At 45.0% G+C, this 23,538-nt stretch overlaps 1 protein-coding gene across 6 annotated transcripts in view; it reads right to left on the reverse strand.

Moving 5' to 3' along the window:
- Window positions 1–2,158: 2,158 nt before the first annotated feature.
- The window catches only part of TNS3 (tensin 3), a 76,510-nt gene continuing 55,130 nt past the window's right edge, over window positions 2,159–23,538 (reverse strand). For all 6 annotated transcript variants that reach the window (XM_080976505.1, XM_080976504.1, XM_080976506.1 and 3 more), the window contains 11 exons: window positions 16,611–16,770; window positions 13,476–14,107; window positions 12,948–13,034; window positions 11,301–11,432; window positions 9,199–9,294; window positions 8,265–8,342; window positions 6,373–6,450; window positions 5,766–5,934; window positions 5,050–5,118; window positions 4,893–4,919; window positions 2,159–3,838 (listed from right to left, as the gene is read on the reverse strand). In XM_080976505.1, the coding sequence (XP_080832631.1) occupies window positions 3,694–3,838; window positions 4,893–4,919; window positions 5,050–5,118; window positions 5,766–5,934; window positions 6,373–6,450; window positions 8,265–8,342; window positions 9,199–9,294; window positions 11,301–11,432; window positions 12,948–13,034; window positions 13,476–14,107; window positions 16,611–16,770 (1,673 nt within the window). In that variant the 3' untranslated portion in view covers window positions 2,159–3,693. The remainder of the gene's footprint in view (window positions 3,839–4,892; window positions 4,920–5,049; window positions 5,119–5,765; window positions 5,935–6,372; window positions 6,451–8,264; window positions 8,343–9,198; window positions 9,295–11,300; window positions 11,433–12,947; window positions 13,035–13,475; window positions 14,108–16,610; window positions 16,771–23,538) is intronic.

The following is a 23,538-nucleotide window of genomic DNA, read 5'->3' on the forward strand; positions in this document are numbered from 1 at the left end:
ATTTGTCAATGGAAATGAACCAGCCGGCTGCTATTTTACTACAGCTTCCAACTGCTGCAGTCTCTGGAATTTAGAGCATTTAGAGAGCATCAGGTTGACAAAGATGATTTAGGAAGCTAATGCAACATCCAAATTTCTCCCTACCCGCTTCCTGGTAAATGGAAGTCACAAGTTTGGACTTTGTGGTAGAGTGGGATTTTGGCACTTTTAGCAAGAATGGTGAACATATTTACAGCTCTACCCCTTTGCTCTAACAATCCAGCAATGTTCTTACTACTGCTGACAACGTTGCTTAAAAACCTTCAACTGTTACACCGCAATCCAAGTGCTGCAAAGGAGCTTGGCACTGTCTCACTGATCCTCCCCTATCACAAGTGACAATGGAGGTGACTTGTTCTTAAGCAAGGCCCTCCACATTACCTGAGACCACCCGGCTGGAAGCCACACAGTCCAAGTTACCTTCAGTAAGTCTTTATGTAACTATATGCTACTCTATGTAACCCACAACCTAACTCTAACCCCCTCTGTCCCCCCACCATCATACCTTGTCAGCGCTACCTACTAGGCCCAACTCTCTAGAAGCAAGAGACACAGAACATCGCAGGTGGGTTGACAAGAAAACACCATCCAAAGCAGACAAACAAAAATAGCTACCTTAAAAGCAATCACACAGTGTGAGGAGGCCAGAGAACCCTGTCAAAAAAAACCCCGCATCACATGAGCACCATGAAACCCACACTTTCTTCCTACAAGAGATACACAGCCCACCTAAAGGTAGAAAACTTCTAAATGAATCCTGCTTTAGCCAACAATGAGTGTCCCCTGGCTCAGGAAAAGCATGTGAAGGAGCCATAGTGCTCAGCAGAGACCTAAATGTTAAAGCCACAACAATACTAAATGGCAGATTCATCTTTTCCAAGAGAACACTAGGGGGCAAAACTAAATTGACGATTGGCTCTATATATGCTCCCAATTTCAAAACAGACTTTGTCCAGAAAACACTAAATAAATTCATCTCCAAAGGGCAAGCAATCTTGGGAGGCAACCTCAACCTAAATGTGAGAGGCACCTCCTTGAGAGACATCTGCCCCACAACCACATGGGCAACTTTCCTTCAAGGGAAACCCAAAACCAGACTCTCATAGGCTACTAGAAAGGCTAAAAAAACGGAGGCCTGTACGATATATGGGGTTAAAAGAACCCAGGCAACACCAGCAACACATTCTCAAGTCTGGGCACCACACCATAATGTCCAGATTGGCTAGCATTCTGCTCTCACCAGGCCTGATCCCCTTGGTTGGAACGACAAATGTTGGTAACTTTAAGATCACGGACCATGCCTTCTCTCAAACTAGGAGAGAAAATACAAACCACCTCATCATGGTCCTTTAGTCCCATACTGAACACAAACCAAATGGCAAGAGAGTCTCTCGAAGACCCTCCAAAACTACTTGAAGGACAATGGTGTAGAGAACCTAACAACCCCCCTCAGGTATGGCCAAACTTGGCCCTCCGGATGTTTTGGGACTACAGTTCCCACCACCCCTGACCACTGGTCCTGTTAACTAGGGATGATGGGAGTTGTAGTCCCAAAACATCTGGAGGGCCAAGTTTGGCCATGCCTGACCCCCCCCTCCTCTGGGATGCAATGAAAGTGGTTGTCAGAGAAACCTGTATAAAAGAAAAAGCATCCCTTAAAAGCAAACCACCTCAGAAATTAACCAACAAGAACAGGATCTCAGAACCCTCTCAAAACGCTGCAAACAAACAGGAGCCAAAAAACTCCTAGAACAAAAAAGAAGGGAGATTGACATATCTGGTTAGGAGGCTAAACCTAGCTCCTTTAGTGACCGTGAGAATGCTGCTTATGAGGCTTGATTCACTCAACTACCCTGATTCAAAGGCATATGTGGTTGCATATTCACACGTGGATTCCTGTGGCATGGGCTCAAATCAATGGAAAGTTTCTCTCCATCTTGCTGGGTCTGTGTGAAGGAAGTCGCAAGATGGATCTTAAAGAGGCAGTTGTCACATGTGTTGTAAGAGCCAATTATAAACCAACATCAGAAAGTCTTCATAAGCCATACATGCACAGGATGTGCCATACTGTCAAAACAGAATCAGACCATCTTCAAAATATGGGTAAGTGCAACAAAAATATTTTTTCCTCTTTATGTTTTATTTATTCCAGATTTTAAAAATAAAAATCAGCTTAAAAACCATCCATACAAATTGGATTTCATAACCATCATTTTAAGTAATAGAAAATAATATGAAAATATTTACTGTAAACGTAAAGGCTGCTTTTAAAGTCAGAATACAAAACTACTTCCTACAGCAAGGCTCAAGCGAAGTCTCCGCTACTGAAGGAATACAGGATACATTTAAAAAAGCATTGCTCCAAAGTGGTGCTGCAACCCCCATTCAGTTCAGGGCTTGAATGGATCTCCTGCCCAAGTCCTATCATAATGAACGGTGCCTTCAACAGTATGCTCAGAATCAGAATACTGTACAACAGAGAGATGCCTGCTTTGCACCACAAGGGTTGAGAAACCTGTGGCACCTCCAGATATCATTGGACTACAACTCCCATCGCCCTGACCATCGGCCTTCCTGGCTTGGACTGATGATAGTTGCCATCCTGCAACATGGGGAGGCGCACAGGTTCTCCACGCCGGCTATAAATAGTCTGACTACAGCAATATATTATAAATTATACAGAAATGTTCTCTTGCGTGCTTTCCCCCTCCTTTTTATCCTGCAACCATGAAAAGAGTTATATTCCCTACTTAAATTCTTCGTATAAGAAGCAACGTGAAAATAACATAACATGCATTGCATTTTTCTTTTTTAACCAATCCCTCCCATTTACCTTCAAATAAATTAAAGGCACCCAAGCTTCCTTTTGCAGTCCAAAAACCTCTCTCTCCCCCTCTGCACCATCCCAAATAAATCTCCACCAATTTCCTCTGAACACAAAATTTTTCCATTTAAAGTTTGATTGTTATGTGAAAACAAGGGAAGAGAATGGCCATGGCTATCATCAAATGAAGCTACAACAATTATTTACAGGTGGAAATATAGGCTGTATCAGCAAATGCATTTCCAAAGCTGAATTTGCTGAGATAACACTAATGCAGAGGTGGGCACTTGCAAAGGAGAACCTGCAATTATAACCCAGGCTGTAGCTGCCACTTCTTCCCTACAAATGCACCCAGAGGCTGTTCCCTTTGTGATTTCTTTAAGTGTAGTTCTGCCCTTGATTGTGCGTTTCCTAGCAAGAATTCCAGCTAAAAGCAATGTGGCTCCCACCTTCCATTCTACCTGCATGGCAGGGCGTTGGACTAGATGACTCTCGAGACCCTTCCAACTCTACAATGCTATGATTCTAGCCCAATGTGGCGAAAAATCATGGAAAATACTATTGGCTCCCTTGCTTTAAGTCTTTCTTCCAAAATTTGTTCAGATATGGGCTTTAGGGATCTTGCTGACTTCTAGCTCCCTTCTTTGCTTAACGTTGCACTTGTATGTCAAAACCTGTCAAATGGTCAGGTGATGTTACTGATGGCAGTCCTTGTATGTGGAATGTCGTCCTGGGAAACCGCTAGATGCAGGCTGAGTGGCCATAATCTCACAACAGTTTGCCTCAACATCCTTCCTGTGAGTTTGTCTGCAGCACTCAGTTGGAAGCTCTTAGTTCTTCTTCTGGGAACCTATCATGACCTTTGATACGAAGTTTACAATGGCACTGGCAGGTTGCTCTGGATCATTTTCTGCAAACAAGTGGCATACGTTGTCTGCAGCGTCACCTTGTTTCCTTGCAACAAACCCAAACACCCTGTAGAAAGCAAAAGCAAAGGAAATGCGCATGAAAAGAAAGAAGCATCACACCACAGAGCGAATAATGGACTTACTTTGGAGGCCAGAACAGACTAAGAGAAAGTAGTTTGCAAACTTGCCCCCACTCCCAGCTGTCTTCTACGACTACAGGAGATGTTAGGTCAGCGCTCACATGCTGTTCACTTCCTCCAACCTCTCCTGTGCCCCAAGGGCACCTCTTACAGGGGTAGATCTGATCCAGGGATCTCCAATAGTTAACACTTACCACGGAAACACCATTCTGCCCTAGAGCATTTTAACACCTCAGGACTTCCCTTTTAGAAATACTTAGAAATTTAACTGAAGTTGCATATTTAGAGCTGGGGAGTCACTCAAAATGCCCAAACAAACTCCCCACCTAGCAAATGCTACGGGGCCAAACCAAAATTTCCCACATGCATCCGAAGCTAGTTTTGCTGGAGGAGGAAGGAGCCAATATTATTAGTACACCTCTGAAAATGTCACTCATTGTTTAACTGCAAGTGCCATCTTCTTCAAAATAGTCACAATCCCTTGACCAGCATCTCTTCGTACTTTACCATCTATGCCCCATTTTGAACATGTCATTGTTGGCCTTCCAAAAGCCCCCACATGCTTGCCAGACTCTGCTTCACCCAATCCAACAAGACTAGACCATCACTCCTCCTACAACTTTCTTCCTTGGCTACAAATACTAGCAAGTTGCAAATGCCATGATTCCTGCAATGCTCGCTGAATCGGAATGCGGAGGAAAGGGGGATGCTGAGAAGAGCAGCAGACCCGATTTGAATGTCTCTGCTCTTGTCCCACTAAGGGCATCATTTCCAGGACATAAAGATTGTTCCAAAAATTGTAGGAAGTGTGGAAGATGCCATGGGTCACATTTGAGACTCCAAATTGTCACCTGATAAGAGTCCCCAAGCCTTGCTCAATAGTCCTGATTTAGAGGATATCTGAAGGAAATGCAGAGTCCTGGACATGGTATAAGCTGTTTGCAAAGGTGGTCGGATAGTAAGATGCATGCTATTACTTACTTTGCTGAAAGGCTCTCTTTCATCCATCTTGTTGCATACAGAAGAGGCAGGGGGAGGCGGGTGGGGGAGAGAAAAGATTAATATTTCTATTAGTGTTTTTTGTAGTCTCACACAGTATTATGAATGTTGAATTAGGAAAAGCACTTGCCATCCTTACTTTCTGTCCTGTGGATCCAAAGCACAGAAAATAACAGTGTTGACCGGATAATGCCTCCTGAAAAAGAGCCTGAGGGAAAGAGAAAATATGACAAAATAGGTTTAAGAAATGTGATAGATTTATGTGCTTACATCTCAGGCACATTCCACCAGGGGGTGGTTTCCTGAGGGGATAGGCAATTGCAAGACAATGTTTGTTGTAGGAACAAAATACATTCTGCATTAAACACAACTGGCATTGCATGATTCTTTTATAAAACTTTAACTGACAGTTGTGAAGGTGCCAATCAGAAAAAGGATTGTGGTGCATGAGGATGTTAACCCTTTCTTCTCATGCCGTTAAGGCTGCTATTTCGCGTGTGAGGAAGGCTGCTGTTTGCATCAATGGTAATGCTTTGCAATGCAGCAGCAGCTGCTGGGGATGCGATTTCAACTGAAATCACAGCATAAAAGCTTAATAAAAACCCTCACTACTGAATAGGTCTTGGTTAGGCCCTTTATCATGGCTGTTGTTCCATGTTTAAAAAAAATAACCTAACTAGGCCTTAAACACAATGTGTACTTTGGAAGCCTAGCAGAAAAACAGCAGGTAAACATTGAAACTAACTAAAATTATCACGAAGCATTCTAATAGGCTCATATGCATTAAAAAAAAAGAAATTCTTTTGAAACCTCCAACAACCCCCAAACCAATCACATTGCAGTGCCAGGACTCACTTTCTCTGGTTGTCTGTCAGTGTGATGCCCTGTGCAGACACTTTGAAATGGACCACAGTAGAGACAGGAGGCGGTTCTTCAGCCAGGGTTAAACTCAGGGCCTTCTGCACTGCCTGATAACCAGTGAGGGACTCCATTTCAACAGAATTCAGGTACCAAACATTGCATGCTGTTCATGCAATAAAGGAAGAAATACAAGGAAAGAACTATGAAAGTGAGCAGGATCTGTACAGGAAAATCTTACTTTGGTTCTGATGGCAGACATATTGCAAAGCAGACACAGGAACTTCACACAGCGTTTAGGTACACATTCAGGCTCGCATGTATACAAGCTCACAGAACGCCATGCAGCAGCTATTAGCCTGAAAATTCAGACCCAGTGTGCACTAATTAAACTTTTTATTTATTTTTACCCCCCCCCCCCCAGGAACACAGAGAAGTTTACTATAACGTTCACAGGCTACACCAGAAAGATGAAACAATAACTGTTTTTATTTCTTGGTTTCTCTTTAAAAGAGCTTAGAACAGTCTTCAGCCTTTAATCACAACTCACTTGGGTGGCATGCAAAGCCTTCTAATACTGATGCGCCAAGAACTATTCACTGACCTGCCCCTTGCTTCAGAAGCTCTGCAGCAGAGTTTGCAGCCGTCTGCGGAGAGCTTTCAGGTATCTCCTCCAGGGGGTCTGCAGGCAGAAATGGAAACTTGCATCTTCCGTATAAATTGGACTGAGAAGTTAGTCAGATTCTCGGTGTTACATGACACCTTATTGGAGCTATTATAAGGAAAAGCATCCGGGTCCAAAGTCCACTCACCCCTTCAGCTACGTATGAGAAGGGAGGAGAAAACTCTGGGAACAATTCAAACTCAGGCAAGCACTTTTAAGTCCCAATCATTTCAGGGAGTGCATGGTATTTAAAAGTGCTTGACTGTAAATAAAGCAAACAGCCACTTTGCAGCCTCTTGTAGTACAAGGTTGAAAATTCAAGCTTGCTTTTTATATATTTGCTTTGGACAGTTAAAATAGTGTTTATTTAACTGTCAATATATGATAAAGGAACTGAAACTATATTCATTTTTAAATACTGTATGCTTTGTAAGATCACATGAAGAAACTCAGGTTTTTGAATTACAAATCAGCTGGTGATGGATCAAAATGCAGCAGCGTCTCAAGTCTATACAAGGCAGACCGTATTGTATATGAGAAGCACATCGCTTCCATGTGCTTCATTATTTTATAAACAATAAAATCATACCAAGTGACATTAGAATTGCCACGTTTCTTTTGCCCGATTGTCACCTTTAACTTGTGAGACAGTTTTCCTAGTAGCACAGTTTGCTTAACTATATTATACCACTGATAACGAAAAGGCTTAAAGATTTCTGATGTCTGGCTATCATTGTATGTGCTGCAGTTAGCAAGCACATTCTGAGTTCCTTACTTCTTAATTGCTCTGTTTCTCCTTTATATAAATTAAAAAGAGCCAAAGAAAGAATTATAGGGACATTTGGGCATGTGATTAAAAACATTTCCTGAAAAATATGTTTCCAAAATGTTTCTATTTTTGAACAGTCCAAGCACCTCTTATGTCTGTGTGTCCCAAGACTGGTGGCACATTCTGTCCAGCAGAGAAGAGAGCTATTAGGTTTTAGGCAAGATAGCTTCCTAGGGGTATGATAGCAGCCCAAAGAGATTTTTAACAAGTCCCATTCTCTTGGAAGAAATTGACTTACAAAGTATTCCTATTCCAAATTTCCTCTTCTATTTCTATGTCCCAATTAGATTCCCACAATTTGAGATTCTGCTGAGAAGTAAACTGAATATCCAAGAATAAATTTATTATTCAATTAATATACATTTCAGACTATGGCCACGTCACTTCAACTTCAAACTTATCTTAGAGAACAGATTAGTAAACTGACAGGAACTTGAGCGAAATAAGCAAAGGACTTAAAGCATGACAGTACTTACTCAGGAAACCCCCCCCCCCGAGTTTAGCTGGTCTAAAAGCGGCATTTAAACCCCAGATCTTCAATGGTTGGGCAGCTCACAGCTCCAACGGCACCTTGTATTCATGCTTCGCTGGACCACAGACCAAGGAATGTGTGGAAGACACTTGCAGCCTTGCCAGTGACAAAGCACTCTAAGGGGAGAGTTTAACACCTATGGAGGCCAAAGTTCTCTGTTCACAACTAGATCAGGCTCTCCCACTGCTCCTCTCCTTTTTTCTTTCTCTTACTGTAGTAAAAGGCTACACTCGCTCTTCTGTTCTCATAATTAAAAGTGTGTTTGCTGTATGATTTGCTGCCCACTTGCTCTCTGAAGGAGCCTCCATAAATAAACCAGCCTTTCTCTACTCCTCCGGTGCGTCCATCATAGTTCCTAGTCCTCTCGGAGCGGTGTGTTGGATACATGAGTGTGCTGGACATGCATATTGGTTCAGACGTTTACACAAGACCTGGATTAGGCACAGCCTGTTCCTTTTTTAATGGGAATACCTTGGTCTGGGATGAGCAGCTTGCAGGGCAGGGCCAGAGGAGTAATTGAATGCTGATACACCAAGGCTGTCAAACTCCCTGTGGTTAAAACAAGGAAGGCATCAAGTTAACTTCCGGCTTGTGTAACAAGTTTCTTATTTAGCTTTTGTTCTTACGTCCTGCATCTTAAGCCAGCAGCTATCCTTTCTCAGCAGGTTTCTCTCTGGCAGCACAGAACTGGATTGCACTGGATAACTTATCTCTTGAAACTTACCTCTATCTGATCTTCTCGCAGGCCTCTCAATTCAGCAAACTAACCCAGGATTCACTTGCTAGATCACTCTTTAAACACTTCCATGCATACAGAGTTCTCATCTACTTGAATTTCCAACATGGAATACCAAGTATGAAAAATAGTGACTATCACATGTAGAAGCAGCGGTGGAAGGAGACCATGAAATGCTAGTGTCTCAACTTGTAGTTTCTGTATATATGCCAGGACTCAGCAGCCCTTGATTTAGCCTGATCTGAAAAGACTTTGTACGAGTCTTTGGTTTAAAGTGGCATCACATATCTGGCCCCCTAAGTTGAATTCTGGTTTGCATTTCTTCTCTGGGAATCTCTACATTACTAGGGAAAGTGAAGGAGGGCAAAGTGGAGCAGCTGCAACACTTATGCAGAGGGAAGAGTGAGGTGCAGAGAGACTGAGCGCTCCATTCCTGGGAGGAGCTGCCTACTTTCCAGTGGTGCTTCCTTCTGCCAAGGCATCAGTGTGGGATGGAGGAGAAAAGGAGAAGTGTGATAAAACTTTTTTTAAAAAAAAACAACACTGGAAAAGGGGAGGCGAGGCCTTAAATGGTATTCAAAAACAGGAATTTAAAAATTGCCCAAGTTTCATTCATCACCTTCCTAAAGCCCACCACTTATGAACTATAGATAGATAAAATATCCTTACCAAAATATGGCTCATTGAGGCATCCTTTCAACCTCACTCCCTTATGGGTGCACTCAATCAGGAAATGCCTGACAAGTTCATTAGACAGATCTCCAACTGCGGCATAAAACAACAGAAAACAATGTCATTAGACCAAATGAAGGAATGTGAAGGAATGGCATCACCTACAAGTACAATGGTACCTTGGTTCTCAAATGTAATCCGTTCTGGGAGTCTCTTCGACTCCCGAAACTGTTCGAAAACCAAGGTGCGGCTTCCAACTAGCTGCAATTGTTCGGCTTCTGAAAAACATTCGCAAACCGGAACACTTCCGGGTTTGCGACATTCGGGCGCCGATTTGTTCAACAACTAAGCAGTTCGAGAACCAAGGTACCACTGTACATGCCTTGGAGCCGACTGCCTAGTCACAGTACACAATAAAAGGACTGTACACATGAGGACCATAGCACACGGATCGTGCTGTTGGTTCATCTGCATTTGCAGTGAAGGGGAAACTTATATATCACATCAGCAATGGAGAGCAACGCTTGATGGAGAAGCAGACAACATCCAGAGAAGCCATTGATGACCACACAAATCACTGGTGGCTGCAATGGCGGTCCTTGAGGTCTCAAATTTCAGCAGTGCCCCGTGCGACACCAAAATCTGCCCCCCCCCCCGCTACATAATAGTTATGGTGCCTCCTGTGGCTTGGTACCCAGTGTGACTGAATGGGTCACGCTCCCCTAATTCCATCTTGGATGGCTGCTTGGAATACACCGTTTTATTTTATTTATTTATTACTTTATTTACTTCGGGGTGTAATGAAAAACTTCCATGTGATCCAAAAGGCACACAACTGTATTATTTGCAAAACTTCAAGAAAAGCTGGAAACGCCTCTCAAATGTATCCAACTGGGGCACTAAAATACCTTTGGCCATCTCTGCTTGGATATGGAGGGGTGGGGGAAGTAAGTTCTCAAATATCTAAGCAGCTAATACAAACAAGAGGAAACTGATCTAATTTGATCGAACTACTAGACTTCCTAAGATTAAGCAAGTAGCACTGGAACACCCCAGAATCTCCACTGATGAAACTTGTGAAGGAAAGACACAGAAAACACAATTTAATTGGTACATAGCAAGAAAACACAATCCTCAAATTATGCATGGCAGTTTGCATTCTACTGCTGAAATATTACATGGTGTAAGGGACAGAAAAAAACTGTATCACTTGCCATAAAACGGAACACTTGCAGTTTCATTTCCACTGCTCATTCACAAAATATTACTGCGATGGATTTTAGCTCAATGAAGAATAGTTTGTTGAGTATAAAATATTTTTAAAACCAACCATCTCTCTTCTAGCAAGGCATACTGATTTGCAGCACAAGCCGATACATGTCTACTTTGAAGTAAGCCTCACTGAGTTCCATATGGTTTACTCCCAGGTAAATTGTATAGGATTGCAGCCCAACGCTGCATGCCATTTTCCTTTTCCCTCAGCAAGACTGGCATGCTAAGTGGCAAAGCACAAGGACTTGAGAGGCTCCTTATTGCTCTGCTACCTTTGTCAAGGGCTTTCTGAGCTACTGCTTCAAACCCTGCTTTGGGTCCTCTCCTCCCTATTTCCTCCAAGGAATTGCATTACTGCCTCCAGATAAAGATAGAATTCCTATACAATGGAATCTGACTCTTTCCAGGGTCCCTAACAATTAGGGAGGCTCAGAGAGTGAGGCAATACTTCAGCCAGGCTTGTAAACAGCTTCTGAGCTCCAGGCAATCAGGTAAAGAAGCCCAATGCAAGTTGGCAAGTTTTAGTATTTTAAGCCACCAATAACTGATCTAGTGTGTGTGTATCTGTGGCGGTGGTGCAGTTGGGAGGCTTGTTTCATTTTTCTTTTTAGTTGTGCGGACTTATTTTCGAAGTTGCACTAAATAATGGAGAACGTGCCAATTCCCAGCATCTGCTAAAAACAAATGCCAAACGCTAACTGGACAACAGCGATGGGGCAATCTCAAAAATGTACCTCTTACGTTAGAATGTAAAGGACAAAGGATTTTTTTCAACTTTGAAGGTATAGATCCCTTTCCCCAAACTGGAGAGATTAAACATATCACACCTTTCTTGTTCAGCTGCAACACTGAAGGAGGAGGTATAGCCACTTTCATGGCAAGGCCATAGGCTCCCCTGAAAGAGTGGCTGTCGCGGACAATGAAGGATCCAGGCTCCTTGTCCTTCAGGACAGCAATGGCTGCATGAGGGAAGAAAAAAGAAAGAGAAAAGAGTGAGGGAGCGAGTTGCTTTTAGGCAAGTAACAAACAAACAATCCGACAGGAAAGTGCTATAAAACTCCTCTCCTAAAACAAGGCAAACCAAGTTTAAAAGGAGGACCTCATTTTTGTTTAATTGGGTCTATCTATGGAAGCCTTACTCACACCCCTTAGTGTGTCACACCATGGATGGTCTCAGTTCCTTATTCTCTGAAGTCAGTCTAGTCTCCCGGGAGCCACATAAGCAGAGCTCCTTGTGAAAAGGAGGACCCCCTCACACTGGTGGATGACCAGCCATTGGCTAACCTGGAAATGGCGCGTGGGTATTTAATTTTCCCACAATACCCCAGAGTGATGCTGCATCAAAGATATTATGGGAAATTTAATTGACCACCCACAGACTGCCAGGTGAAGAGGTCAAAAGTACCAGAAATGAGCACACACACTTCTCAGTCACTTCTGAGTTCCAGAAGAACCTACTCACTTGTCAGGCAAAAGTATTAGGTCTGTAGGGATATTGATGATAAATGGGGGTTAGCTGGAACCACAATTTGCAAAGCTACTTGCAAGCACCATTGCAAACTCTGATTTGAAGCCAAGCATGGTTAGCCCTCAAAGGGTGAGGAAGAAGAAGAAAAAAGCCTACGGGGTGCTTTTACGATATCTTAACCATGGTTGGGATAGTAAAACCTTCTGCCTGTACCTAGCTAAAGCAGCAGAATAATGAGAGAAGCAATAGAAAACTGTTTGGTCCAAAAGCCAGTTATTCAACCTTTACAACCTTCCCTGTAACAATATTTGATCTCTAGGAACTAGCAATACTTCGCTGCCCAGAGTCAATTTTCCGAGAACCATCTGCATCCCGCCCCCAAAGGAGAAACCACCTTTTGTCTGTTAATTGTACAGTACTTAATGTTCAGCTTTTGGGTTTCTGAATCCAAAACAAGCAGGTGTATTCTCTGATAATCTTTTCTACTCTGTGATCTTGCTACACCTGCAGCAACCTGGCAGTTTCAGAAAACCTACATTAAAACAGATTTATTGTTTGCCAGCAGGCAGTGTAAATTGGACGAAGTTCATCGAGGATCTGTAGAAGTGTAAGAGGACACCAACTATGCCCCCCCATGCATGTTTTAAACAGATAACTTTCCCCTAACACTTGCTTTTTGACTTTTCTATATGACCAAAGATATAGGTGGTACTGTGAATAATCATATGCAATCTAAGACGAAGGGGGTGGAGGAAGAGAGAGATTGCTCCTGAAGAACAATCACATGCTCCCTGCATTCTTAAAATATACCTCTTCCAGCCTACTGATAGCCCCCACTAGAAGCTGGGTGGTTTTTCTCTTTGGGAGTGAAAACTGAAAAGGAACCCTATGCCACTCACCCTGCAACTCCAAGTTAGAATGAATCAAAAGTATTTGTAAGTAAATACAAAGAGCTATTAAGCTACCTCCTTGTGGAAGGTGTTTAACTTGGCATGACTTGACAAACCTTGCTCTCTTGAAATCTCCGGTTTGTACCAGAACTTGGAGGTGTCTTGGACAAACTTCACAGTCACCTGCTTGTCAGCTGGATTTTCTATGGGGTAAAAAGAGAAGTAAGCCCAAGAGAAGTGAAAAGAAGCAGCAGCACACTATGGCTGTCCCAGCATAAAGCAGCATCTGAGGAGCTGGCTGTAGTCTGCTGTGGTCTAAACATGCAGCAGAACGAAAATCCCAAGTGGCAGAATGTGCTGCGCCACTTCAGAGCACGGGAGGCAAAGTGCTGAGCCAGAACCTCTCCCTCTGACCCTCTGGCTTTCTATCTGCAGACAAATTTCTTTTTCACATGAGGGGAGCGTTCCAAACCTAGTCTGGAGTAGCGCAATTCACAACACCACCTCATCTGCGAATCCTATGGGTGCCAACACTACCATGAGCTGGAGACCCATGTTTGGAAAACCCTAGCCCAGCCCAAGGCTCATTTTCAGATTAACACAGTTATTCTTCTGGAATTCATTCTGATGAGCACAGAGCATACCTGGCAATGGTGAAGTGTTTAAAACTTTAGAGAAATCTGGGAGAACATTTGGAAATGGAATGCTGATGGTGCTTCCACTGTGTGGGCTGGAGAAGCCACTCGATGATGGTGAGACAGAGCTGAAAGAACGTTCTCCCTCCGATGTCCTCTTCTTCTCTGGAAGAGGGGGCTGAGGGTGCATGCTTATTCCATGATTTTGTTGATTTGCACCGCTTTGGCTGTTGTGTCCAAAAGTTGTTGCAAGAAAACGGTGCGGCAAAATGTCACTGTCCCCTGGAGATTTCTGAGTTTGGGGAGACACATTATTGGCATTTGATGCAAAAGCAGGCTGTATCTCCACCAGTGGCTGGCAGCTGTTGGCACTGATCCCTCTATAAGTGAGGAATGTTTGGGTGTTGGTATTTGCCCCAGGTTCCTGCTGCTGCCCCAAGGACAAATTTTCCTGGCTGTTAAATGACCCAGCTTGAAGTCCCTTGATCTGGAAGTGAGACAAGGGTGAGCAATCTTGAACAGGAACAGAAAACTCTGGAGATGTGAGATAATTTCCTATAAACTTGTCGTCGTTTATTCCAGAAAACTGGGATGTTGAGGAGGATTGAGAACTGTTTTGCTGCCAAACTTGTTCAGTTGGACTGTTTGAAAAAGTGAAAACAACAATCAAACCATTTCAAAAATGTACTTTAAAACATTTGAATATGCAGCGCTGTGTTTTAGTTTATGGTACAATGGCTATTTCTCACATTATGTGGCAGCACACTCAAGTTTGCTACTGAATGTACACTCAAAAGTGTTCTGTATTCAGTTCCAGATCCCTGACAAACGTAACTTCTATTTGCCGTGTTCACTAATACATTCAAAGACTTAGAAACATAATGTGCGAGGTGTTAAGTTGCTTGAAAAGACTGCAACCTTGGGCACATTCTAGGGAATTTTCATTTCAAGAACACCAGCACAGTCTGCAGTGGCCACATAATCATCCATTTTGTGGTCACTTAAAGAGGCAACTTGACTCAGCTTTCCCTACCAACTCTGCCACCTACACAAACCAAGTTTTTTGGCAGGGTTGGGGGACCCCCCTAGTTGGCTTGAGAGACCTTTTTGGTTCAGTCACATTCATCATGTTTTGGGACAGGTCAGGGCAGCGCTTGACAGAATAGGCTGGTTGTTGGGCGCTTCAAAAGCACTGTGCAAAGTGCAACACCTCCCAAATGGAAGGGGTTTTCCAAACACCTTTGGCAAGAAAAGAATGCTTCGTTCTTAAAAGGACACCCCCCCCCATGAAGTAGTCTGCATTCAGAAGGCTTCCCCCAGTGCTTTCCTTGCACAGAGGAAAATGCTCCCATTTTAGGTGCCTTTCCCCCTCTGCAGAGACTTCAAAGGGGCTCCCTCCAACCAACCACTGGCTGCATCTTCAAAGAAGGTTGCTGAAGACTGATGGTTTTATACTCTGAGAACTGAGGGGCAGAAAATAAGAGGTGGGACGCATAACATGGATTGAATTAGGGCCACATTTGACTGAAAGGGGGAATGAACAGTGAAGGCAACCAGCCTAAATCAGTGCCATAGGAAAGACACACCCTGCCCTTAATGGGAGCCCTCCTGACCCCACCCAAACCTAGGCCCCACAATTTCAGGCAGGTGAGGTTAGCCTCAAAGATGCTCCACATCTGGCTAAGGGTGCCACAGCTCCTAGCAGCTGGCCTCTGGAAACACTCAACACCTTTGAAGGTGCCTTTGAAGGTGCCACATTCTTCTCCTTTAACTCCTGCACTTTCCTGTCAAATGTGACCAATTGACCTTTTTAAGGGTTATTTTAATCTATGAAGTCCATAACAACTTCTGGCATGGCAAAGCCAATTTATGGACAGGCAAAAGAAATTTTACTCAGCTGTGAATACTCCTGTCCTCCAACCATGGGTACTCTGGGCCTGCACCACAAGTCCAAAGAGCCTAGAAAGGGCCTGCGTCAGGATTCAATGGCCCCAGAGGCCCTCTCAGGGTCCTTGTTTGTGCGCCTCCAACACAGTGCTTTTCCTCCCATTGGACCAGCTGCAGAAGATGCTCCCTGACCGCAGCACTGCACCTCCTGGAGACTGAGCTTTCTCAATGTAAACTAACTTTGGGAACAATTCACAGCACAGTTCTCAGGACAGCTCCCTATTCAGTTGAAAGGTGCAGCCGCAGGAAAACTTTTTGGGTCTGTAGGGCTGCAACAAACAGGATCCAGACAGGATGGAACTACTTCAGGAAGACAGGAAGTTATCTAAACTGGCTCATCTATTCCTCCTCCTATCTGCCTCTCCCATGTCTTCCTTCCTGTCCGCTTGCTGGTCCCCCTGAACCGAGATGTTTAGGCTGCAAGTGCTGCCGAGTAAGGACTTGCTCTGTGCTCAAGTTACTGCAAAAAGTGTTGTGTATATTATGCAGCTATATAAATAATGATGGCAGCTGCCCGTTTAACATTTAGAGGCACTGAAGCTATCAGCTTAAACATTTACCAGCAAGTTAATTGTGGCAGAAAAGATTATGGGAGCAAATTAAAGGAAACAGACAACAAGTCTTTACTAGAGTGTTTCCATATTGCCAGGCTTCAAGCTCAGCTTGTTTTTCCTCATCCATCTCAACACTGCATCCAAACACTGGCCCAGGGAATGCATGGCAAAATCTGGTGGGAAGGGATCTGAGCTACACTTTCCAGACTAATGTGAAGATTTGAATGTACTTGTAACCCTTCAGATTGAACACTTCTTTGACTTCTGTGATACAGTTCTCAACTCAATGAAATAAGTATTTAAATACTTTATAATAAAATGTATACAAATATGTATTTAAATACAAACTGCCATGCAGATTTTTTTTAAAAGTCAGATTAATGTGGCAGTAGAATGCGACAGATTTATTAATAAATGTGAAATTGACATGGACCAGAAACAGAATAATCTGTTCTTCCTGACTTTCAAACCAAGTCTCAAAAATGACCATTAAGCACTCAGAAAGGCTGCCTGAGTGTTACCCCTCACGGTGACACAATTCAGGGTTGGATCTATAAACTGTTTAAGGAATTCTTCCTGGAATCAGATTCCTCTACATCCAAATGAGGTGGATGAAAATTAAGAGACGCAGAAGTTGTCTTACCTGTCTCCTTGCTGGGCAGGGCGATGACATGGGACTGAGCACACAGCTGCAAAAGGCTGCCGGCAGGAAGGATCCGTCCGCAACAAAGCAGGATTTGGGCCTGCGGGGCTTTCAGGCTTCACAGTGGAATGACTGAGGCCTTCCGCGTAACTCTGGGGTTCTGAAGAAGTGAAAAGAAGGAAATGTATGTAAACCTGCAATGGTCACCAGTCTAGTTATGCATATTAGTAGAAATTGAATGTGCTGCAGCCAAAAGGGGGGAAGAGGAGGAAATCGGGGTCACACCTGCAGGCTCACCCCCACCCCCACCTCCACCAGGTGTTATTTGTGCAGGAGCTGTTGTGCATGCACTCAAACGTATGTGTTTAGGTCCCCTACATGAAACCTAGGAAGGTTCATGAAGAGAAGGGAATGCATGGCAGCTCCTGAGCAGGTATCATCTTGGACACAAGTTGCTCAGAGGCAGAAGGTGCCATCATCCCTCTTCTTCACAAGGTCAGTATCATTCTGCTGCACAATCCTGCTATCCGGGATATGAAGCAAACATTATATGGCCACTTCAGCTGGAAATAAAATAAACAATAGTTGCAGTGCATTTGTTACCTTTTGCCTAAGCAAAAGAACAAATGAAGATGTGAGTGAAGAGAAATGAATGTATTGTATCCCACTTGGGCCTAGAAACTAAAGGTGTCGAGTTCTTTACTGAATTCTTCCTAAGGTAGATTCTCACACACAAATTTCATCACTCAACCGAACAGCCATCATAGAACAACTTTTACTTCCTCCTTATTTTTACTGAATTTTAACGGAAGAGGCTACAGAAAAATGAAACAAGAGGAAACTTGTTTGTTTTTCTAAAGGATTAAGTTGTCACAATTGCTAATAAAGAAATATAGGATGTAGGTATGCAATCTACTAAATCAACAACAAAACACACCAAGAGGAAAATGACGTGTGGTCTAACGCTTAAGTGCAAAGGAGGAGGATAGGGAAATAACCAGAACTAAACAGAGTATCTGTACTTAATGCTTAAATGTTCAGTTATCTTTGAAATGGAGGAAGATGGGGAGAAAGCCTGATCAGCTTGGTCTTGCCTCCATTATTTCATTGCCCACACATTCAAGACTTCCAAGGAGCCTGGCCAGATCACTGATCACCTGTTGCTACTGACAGCACGCTCCCCAATTTTAGCCTGACACTTCCTTTTTTAATTCCTGAAAGAGACCTGTTTCCTGGATTTTCCAGCTATACATCATCATTTTTTTAAAAAAAACAGTTAAAAGCTAAATCCATGCCACTTTTCCACTTGAAAGCAAGGCAAGATGCCCAAAGAAACATCATCTGTGCACCAGGCTCTCTCTCAGCACTCTTTAAATTTTTAACTTGGCTGAGATCACATTAAACACAGAACTCTCAGCCACTCTAGTAGTAGCAGTAATAATAATAATAATAATAATAATAATAATAATAATAATAATTTGTTACTGGGTTGCCCCAGCCACTCCGGGCAGCTGCCCTGGACACAGAATTGACCTGTGCCTCCATGAGCAGCTGTGAGTACCAAACTTCCCCAAGGCTGTGCGCCTGGTTTTTCAGGGGCAGTTACCCCAGAGAGTCCCCCACAAACAGTCTTGTTGGGGTTATGTCTTGTCGGGTTCAACCTCAATCTGTTGGCCACCATCAAAACAAAGCTGGAGAATACATTAAACACATAGTTGAGGGACTACATACTGATTTTTGCCACAATTTTACTTGGCTGGTAGCAGACAGAAGAGGTGCCAAGACCACACCATCCCGGGGCCCCTGGTAGGTTTACTACAAGCCCTTTCCTGGTCTCTAATTTGCACAGATAGGTCTCTGATCACATACTTTAAATACCGCTGCGTATACAAATGTGCATCACTGTCACGCATCATGTATAGCCTGTGGCTCACAAAACATAGCCCAGTGTCACATACAGGTGGTAACCAACCACAGCCCTCCCTAGAGTTCACACATTAAGAGGCACCAGAACAAACCTCACTACTCCAAAGAGGCATGTGTAAACAAAGACTGAATACAACAATACAGTGGTACCTCGGTTTTTGAAAGTAATCTGTTCCGGAAGAAAGTTCAAGTTCTGCAACATTCAAAAACCGAAAACTCAATACGGAAGCTGTGTGGCATGTTCCAACTTTCGAGGTGTGTTCGAAAACCGAAGCATTTTCTTCTGGGTTTACGGTGTTCGAAAACCAAAATGTTCATCAGCAGACATGTTCAAAAACCAAGGTACCACTGTACATTTGTTTTTATCTTCAAATAAAGCAAAGATAGAAAGTGCTTGGTGGGTTGTGTTGGTATAGTGTTACCGCTGCTGGTACTACTGTCTCTAGAGCAGAAACATTTTCTTGTCCTGCAGAGATTTTGTGTCCCAAAATTTGGCACCTAAACGTATTCTGAAATCATTCTAAGTAAGCACTGGTCCTTGTTTTTGTAGTCACACAGGTTGTTCTGAGTTGCTCAGAGTGGTTTGTATATACGGCTCTCCAGTAGTTTCCTGTCCAGGCATCACGGGGCCAGATCCACTTCTGGAGAGTCATCAGCATTCAGAACATCCACTGGGTGTAGTCTGGAAGTTGTATCTCCAGCATGGCCTACAGATCAAATTTCCTTTCATGGCAGAAAGAAACCTCTCTACGTGTGCCATGACTCCTACAAAGAAACAGCCTCTTGGTGTGTCTGTGTAGGGAATAACGGAGCCCCTGACCATCTACTTGCAGATGTTTTGAACCGCCGCTCCCTGACCACGGGCCACACTCCTTGGGGCAGATGAAAGCTGTGGTCTGAAACATCAGGAGGTCCCAGCTTAGGGATGACTGAATTACAGTCTGCGCAACAAGACTCAGGAACCAAACTGGTCATTCTACTCCACTCTTTCCCCCCAGACTGTCTCTAAAATGGTATATGAACACTGCACACAATAACCACGTATTTATTTATTTTTTAAAAATAAATTCACCCACATTCCCATGTTTTTTAACCCTACACTTAGGACCCAGCAGATGAAAAACAACACCCCCCCCCCCAATTCCCTGCATTGGGGGGGAGCATTAGAAATGCTAGATCTCAGGAACTTACTTCTTTCTGGGGCTTTAAATACCAGCTGTTATATTATTTATTTAAAAAAGAATGATTTTGTGATTTGTAATTACTAATATGCCGCAATTCAATTTGTGGATACGTTCTTCAAATGAGCCTTGAAAGCCCTTCAGATGTTCACAACGAAGCTGCAATAGCTCCATCAGCAATTTTGGGAGGCTCCCAAAAGTTTAGCTGATTTGGGTTATGTGGTGGAATGGCAGAAATTCTTAGATGATAGCAACTTGCATACTGCTGGTTAGGACACAAAGGAGATAAATGGGGTGAGGGATAATTCTGCCAAAACAGCTATGTTAATTAGGGATCAAACTAAACCGGAGGTGGGGAGAGACACCCACTGAATTCCCCCTCCTGGCCACACTGGGATGTCAGTGGTGACATTCACACTAGTGCCAGCTTATGAGCAAAACTAGGAGTGCTAGTTTTTCAAATGATATCTACTTTGCCCAGTGCCCAGATGACTCTTGCTTCTCTCCTCAGAGGCTTACCTAGAGGGCACAAAATTTGCACATATTTCAAATGAGACAAAGATGCCTTTCGTTTGACTAGGGACAAAAACAAAGTGAGGATGTATTTTTAATCATACGCCACCAGACAGATACAAGTCTCTTTGTGCACTCATCCTGGCTTATTCTGAAATATTTGGAAGCAATTACAAGTACAGTCATACATTGGAAGCCAAACGGAATCCGTTCTGGAAGTCCATTTGACTTCCAAAAAGTTCGGAAACCAAGACGCAGCTTCCGATTGGCTGCAGGAACCTCCTGCAGCCAATTCCGGTAGCCGCGGAAGCCCCGTCAGAAGTTCGGGTTCCAAAGAACGTTTGCAAACAGGAACCCTCTTATCATCAACCTCTTATCATCACTCCTGTGCAACTTTGACCCAGTTCTCACTGGTAATAAACCTGTCTGGGTTGAACCACTGTAAGAAGGGGTAGTGAATGTGGTACCCCACAGGTAGGACTAAAACTCCCATCAGAAACATAAAAAGAACTCGTAGAGGAGACAGAGGTGCACCTAGGCTCCTCTGCGCCCTTGGCAAGGAGATGTATCTGTGCCTCCCACCACGTCCAGACACAAAAAAGAGACATAATTCAGTCTTCACAAGCAACTCTTAAACTGGGTGTTTAACAACATCGTCCTATAAATGTCTATTCAAAAGTAAATTCCATTGAGTTCAAAGGTACACAGGACTGCAGCCTAAGTTTGGCAAGCCAGAGGCAAGAACTTCTGACAATACCTTGCTTGGCTTTTCCTTACTTCTGAGGAGGCACCAGCGGAAAGGCACTAACTTGGAGGTTGCTCCCCAGCGCACACTTTACTCAGAAGTAAGTACGCTGGCTGGAAAGAAGCCAGCAGTGCCAGCACAGAGGCTGGCTGGGGAAGGGGCTCCGCAGGGCTGCTGTGAGGGCCCACTCATTCCTCCAAAAGAGGTGCAAATTTTGTGCCCTCTAGGTAAGCCTCTGAGGAGAGAAGCAAGAGTCATCTGGGCACTGGGCAAAGTAGATATTTGCTTGTTAGCACAAATGGTATTCTTCAGAAGTGACACTGAGCACATCTCAGCAGTTATGCACTTTTAATCTGTGAGAATTTAGCAACTCTCCCACCGGGTGATGGTGCCCCCTGAGATGAGCAGGTAAAGGTAAAGAGACCCCTGACCATTAGGTCCAGTCATGGCCCACTCTGGGGTTGCGGCGCTCATCTCGCTTTACTGGCCAAGGGAGCCGGCGTGCAGCTTCCGGGTCACGTGGCCAGGATGACTAAGCTGCTTCTGGCGAACCAGAGCAGCGCACAGAAATGCCGTTTACCTTTCCGCCAGAGCGGTACCTATTTATCTACTTGCACTTGACGTGCTTTCGACCTGCTAGGTTGGCAGGAGCAGGGACCGAGCAAGGGGGGCTCACCCCGTCACGGGGATTCGAACCGCCGACCTTCCGATCGGTGAGCCCTAGGCTCTGTGGTTTAACCCACAGCACCACCCGCATCCAGATGAGCAGGTGCCTCAATGCAAAACAAAAGGTCTTATATTATGTCTGTCAAGAAGAGATGAAGATTCTGGAGCCAAACAGGCACCCTCTTAGACAGAAAGCAGGTTTAAAATTCATCAATATGTTAACTTCCTTTTCTTACATGAGGCTGGAAGATGCCCTGTTTGGAGGCCGAGGGGTCCCTAGAGGACCTTGTTTCCCATGTTTTCTAGCAGCCTGTTTCTTGCCCCTTCTCTGAAGGGCTCGCACCCGGCGCATTCGCATGCTGACCCCGGGAAGACTTCTTACTTCCACTCTACGCTTTGCCCAGTATTTTGCACCCATCTCTTCCTTGAGAACTCCTCCAGCCCCGAGAGGGCCTGGCCGTTTCCCCCGGGCCGACGCGGCCCCCTCGGAAGTTGCAGGAAACACGACCAGGGGCTCAGCTCTTGCGCGCCGAGGCGCCGGCGATCCTCCCCCCTCAGCTGCGGGGAAAGAGCCCGGGCAGGAGCGCAGCCCCCCTCCGCGGCCGAGAAAGGCCAGCTCCCACCCCGAGGGCAGAGCCTTCTCCTCCGGGGGGATCGGGGCCCCGGGGTCCCTCTCTGCTCCGGGGAAGCCCAACCACGGGGCCCACTCCCGGGCCTGGCGCTCGCCAGCTGCCCGCCTCCCCGCGCCCCGTCCAGGCCCCTCGGAGCCCCCGCCGCCCCCGCCTACCTAGCGCCGCCGCCATGGCCGAGCCCCGCGCCGCCGCCGCCTCTTCCCGGGGAAGCCTCCCGGCCAGACGCGGCTCCTCCCGGCCGGCAGCGCCGCCGGCGCCCAGAGACCCGCCCAGGCTCCACCTCCAGCCGCCCGCCCGCCCGGGGAAGGAGGAGCCGGCCGGGCTCGCCGCTCGAAGGGCCGGGGGGGCGGCGGCAGCAGCGCGGCAGGAGCGGAAGCCTCCTGGGCACCCCGGCTCTTTCGACCCCGGGGGCGCCAGGAAAAAACTTGGAAGGCAGCTTCCCGCATGGCCTTCTGCACTCTGGCAGAACCAGAACGGAAACCAGGATCAGGATGGCACAGCCCGGTTTCTGGGCCCACGGTGCCTTCCCAGCGAAGCCTCTGCCCCGACTTTGTTAGGGAGAAATAGCCGCTCTCCCCGGTCACCCATCACTCTGACAGCATTTCATGAGCGCAGGAAGATGGCTGCTAGGAAAACAGTTGTAAGGTTCTAGAGTCAGGTAGGTAGCCCTGTTGGTCTGACGCAGTCAAAAAAATTTTTTAAAAAATTGTCCAGTAGCACCTTAAAGACCAACTCAGTTTGTTCTGGGTATAAGCTTTCGGTTATAAACTTATGATCATAGGTAAGCTAAGGACTCAAAATGGGGAGTCAGGAGAGCTGCGACAAAACAATTTAGGTTGTAGAAAAGGAATCTATATGACCAGATAACACAACCCTCTCGAAGAAACATTTGAACGTAGGATGGAAAGACAATGCAGGCAAGAAAAAACACTGCTCAGAGAGGTCACTTGTCTTTGAAGGTGTTGGCGGTAAGCTGCTTATTTATCCCATCCTGAAGAAAAAGAAAACCAAGAATGTTGCACAAGAGAGAAGCCAACCACCGTCATTTCTTCCTCAGAAAGTTCACCCTCCACCCCAAGAGGTTTAGAGGCGGACTGGTCAGATCCAGACCGTGCTCCTTCTTACAGAGGATCACTGTGGAGAGGCGAGAGCATGACCAGCACTCTCTGGCCCCTGAGCATGTTTCTTAGCTGGCTCCATGACAACAGGAGAAGAACCATCCCTGAAACAGAGGAAGAAAGGAGACCTCACAGAATGGCAACCGG

Source organism: Podarcis pityusensis (assembly GCF_964106645.2).
Source record: "Podarcis pityusensis genome assembly, chromosome: 13".
In the NCBI taxonomy this organism is placed as follows: Eukaryota; Metazoa; Chordata; class Lepidosauria; order Squamata; family Lacertidae; genus Podarcis; species Podarcis pityusensis.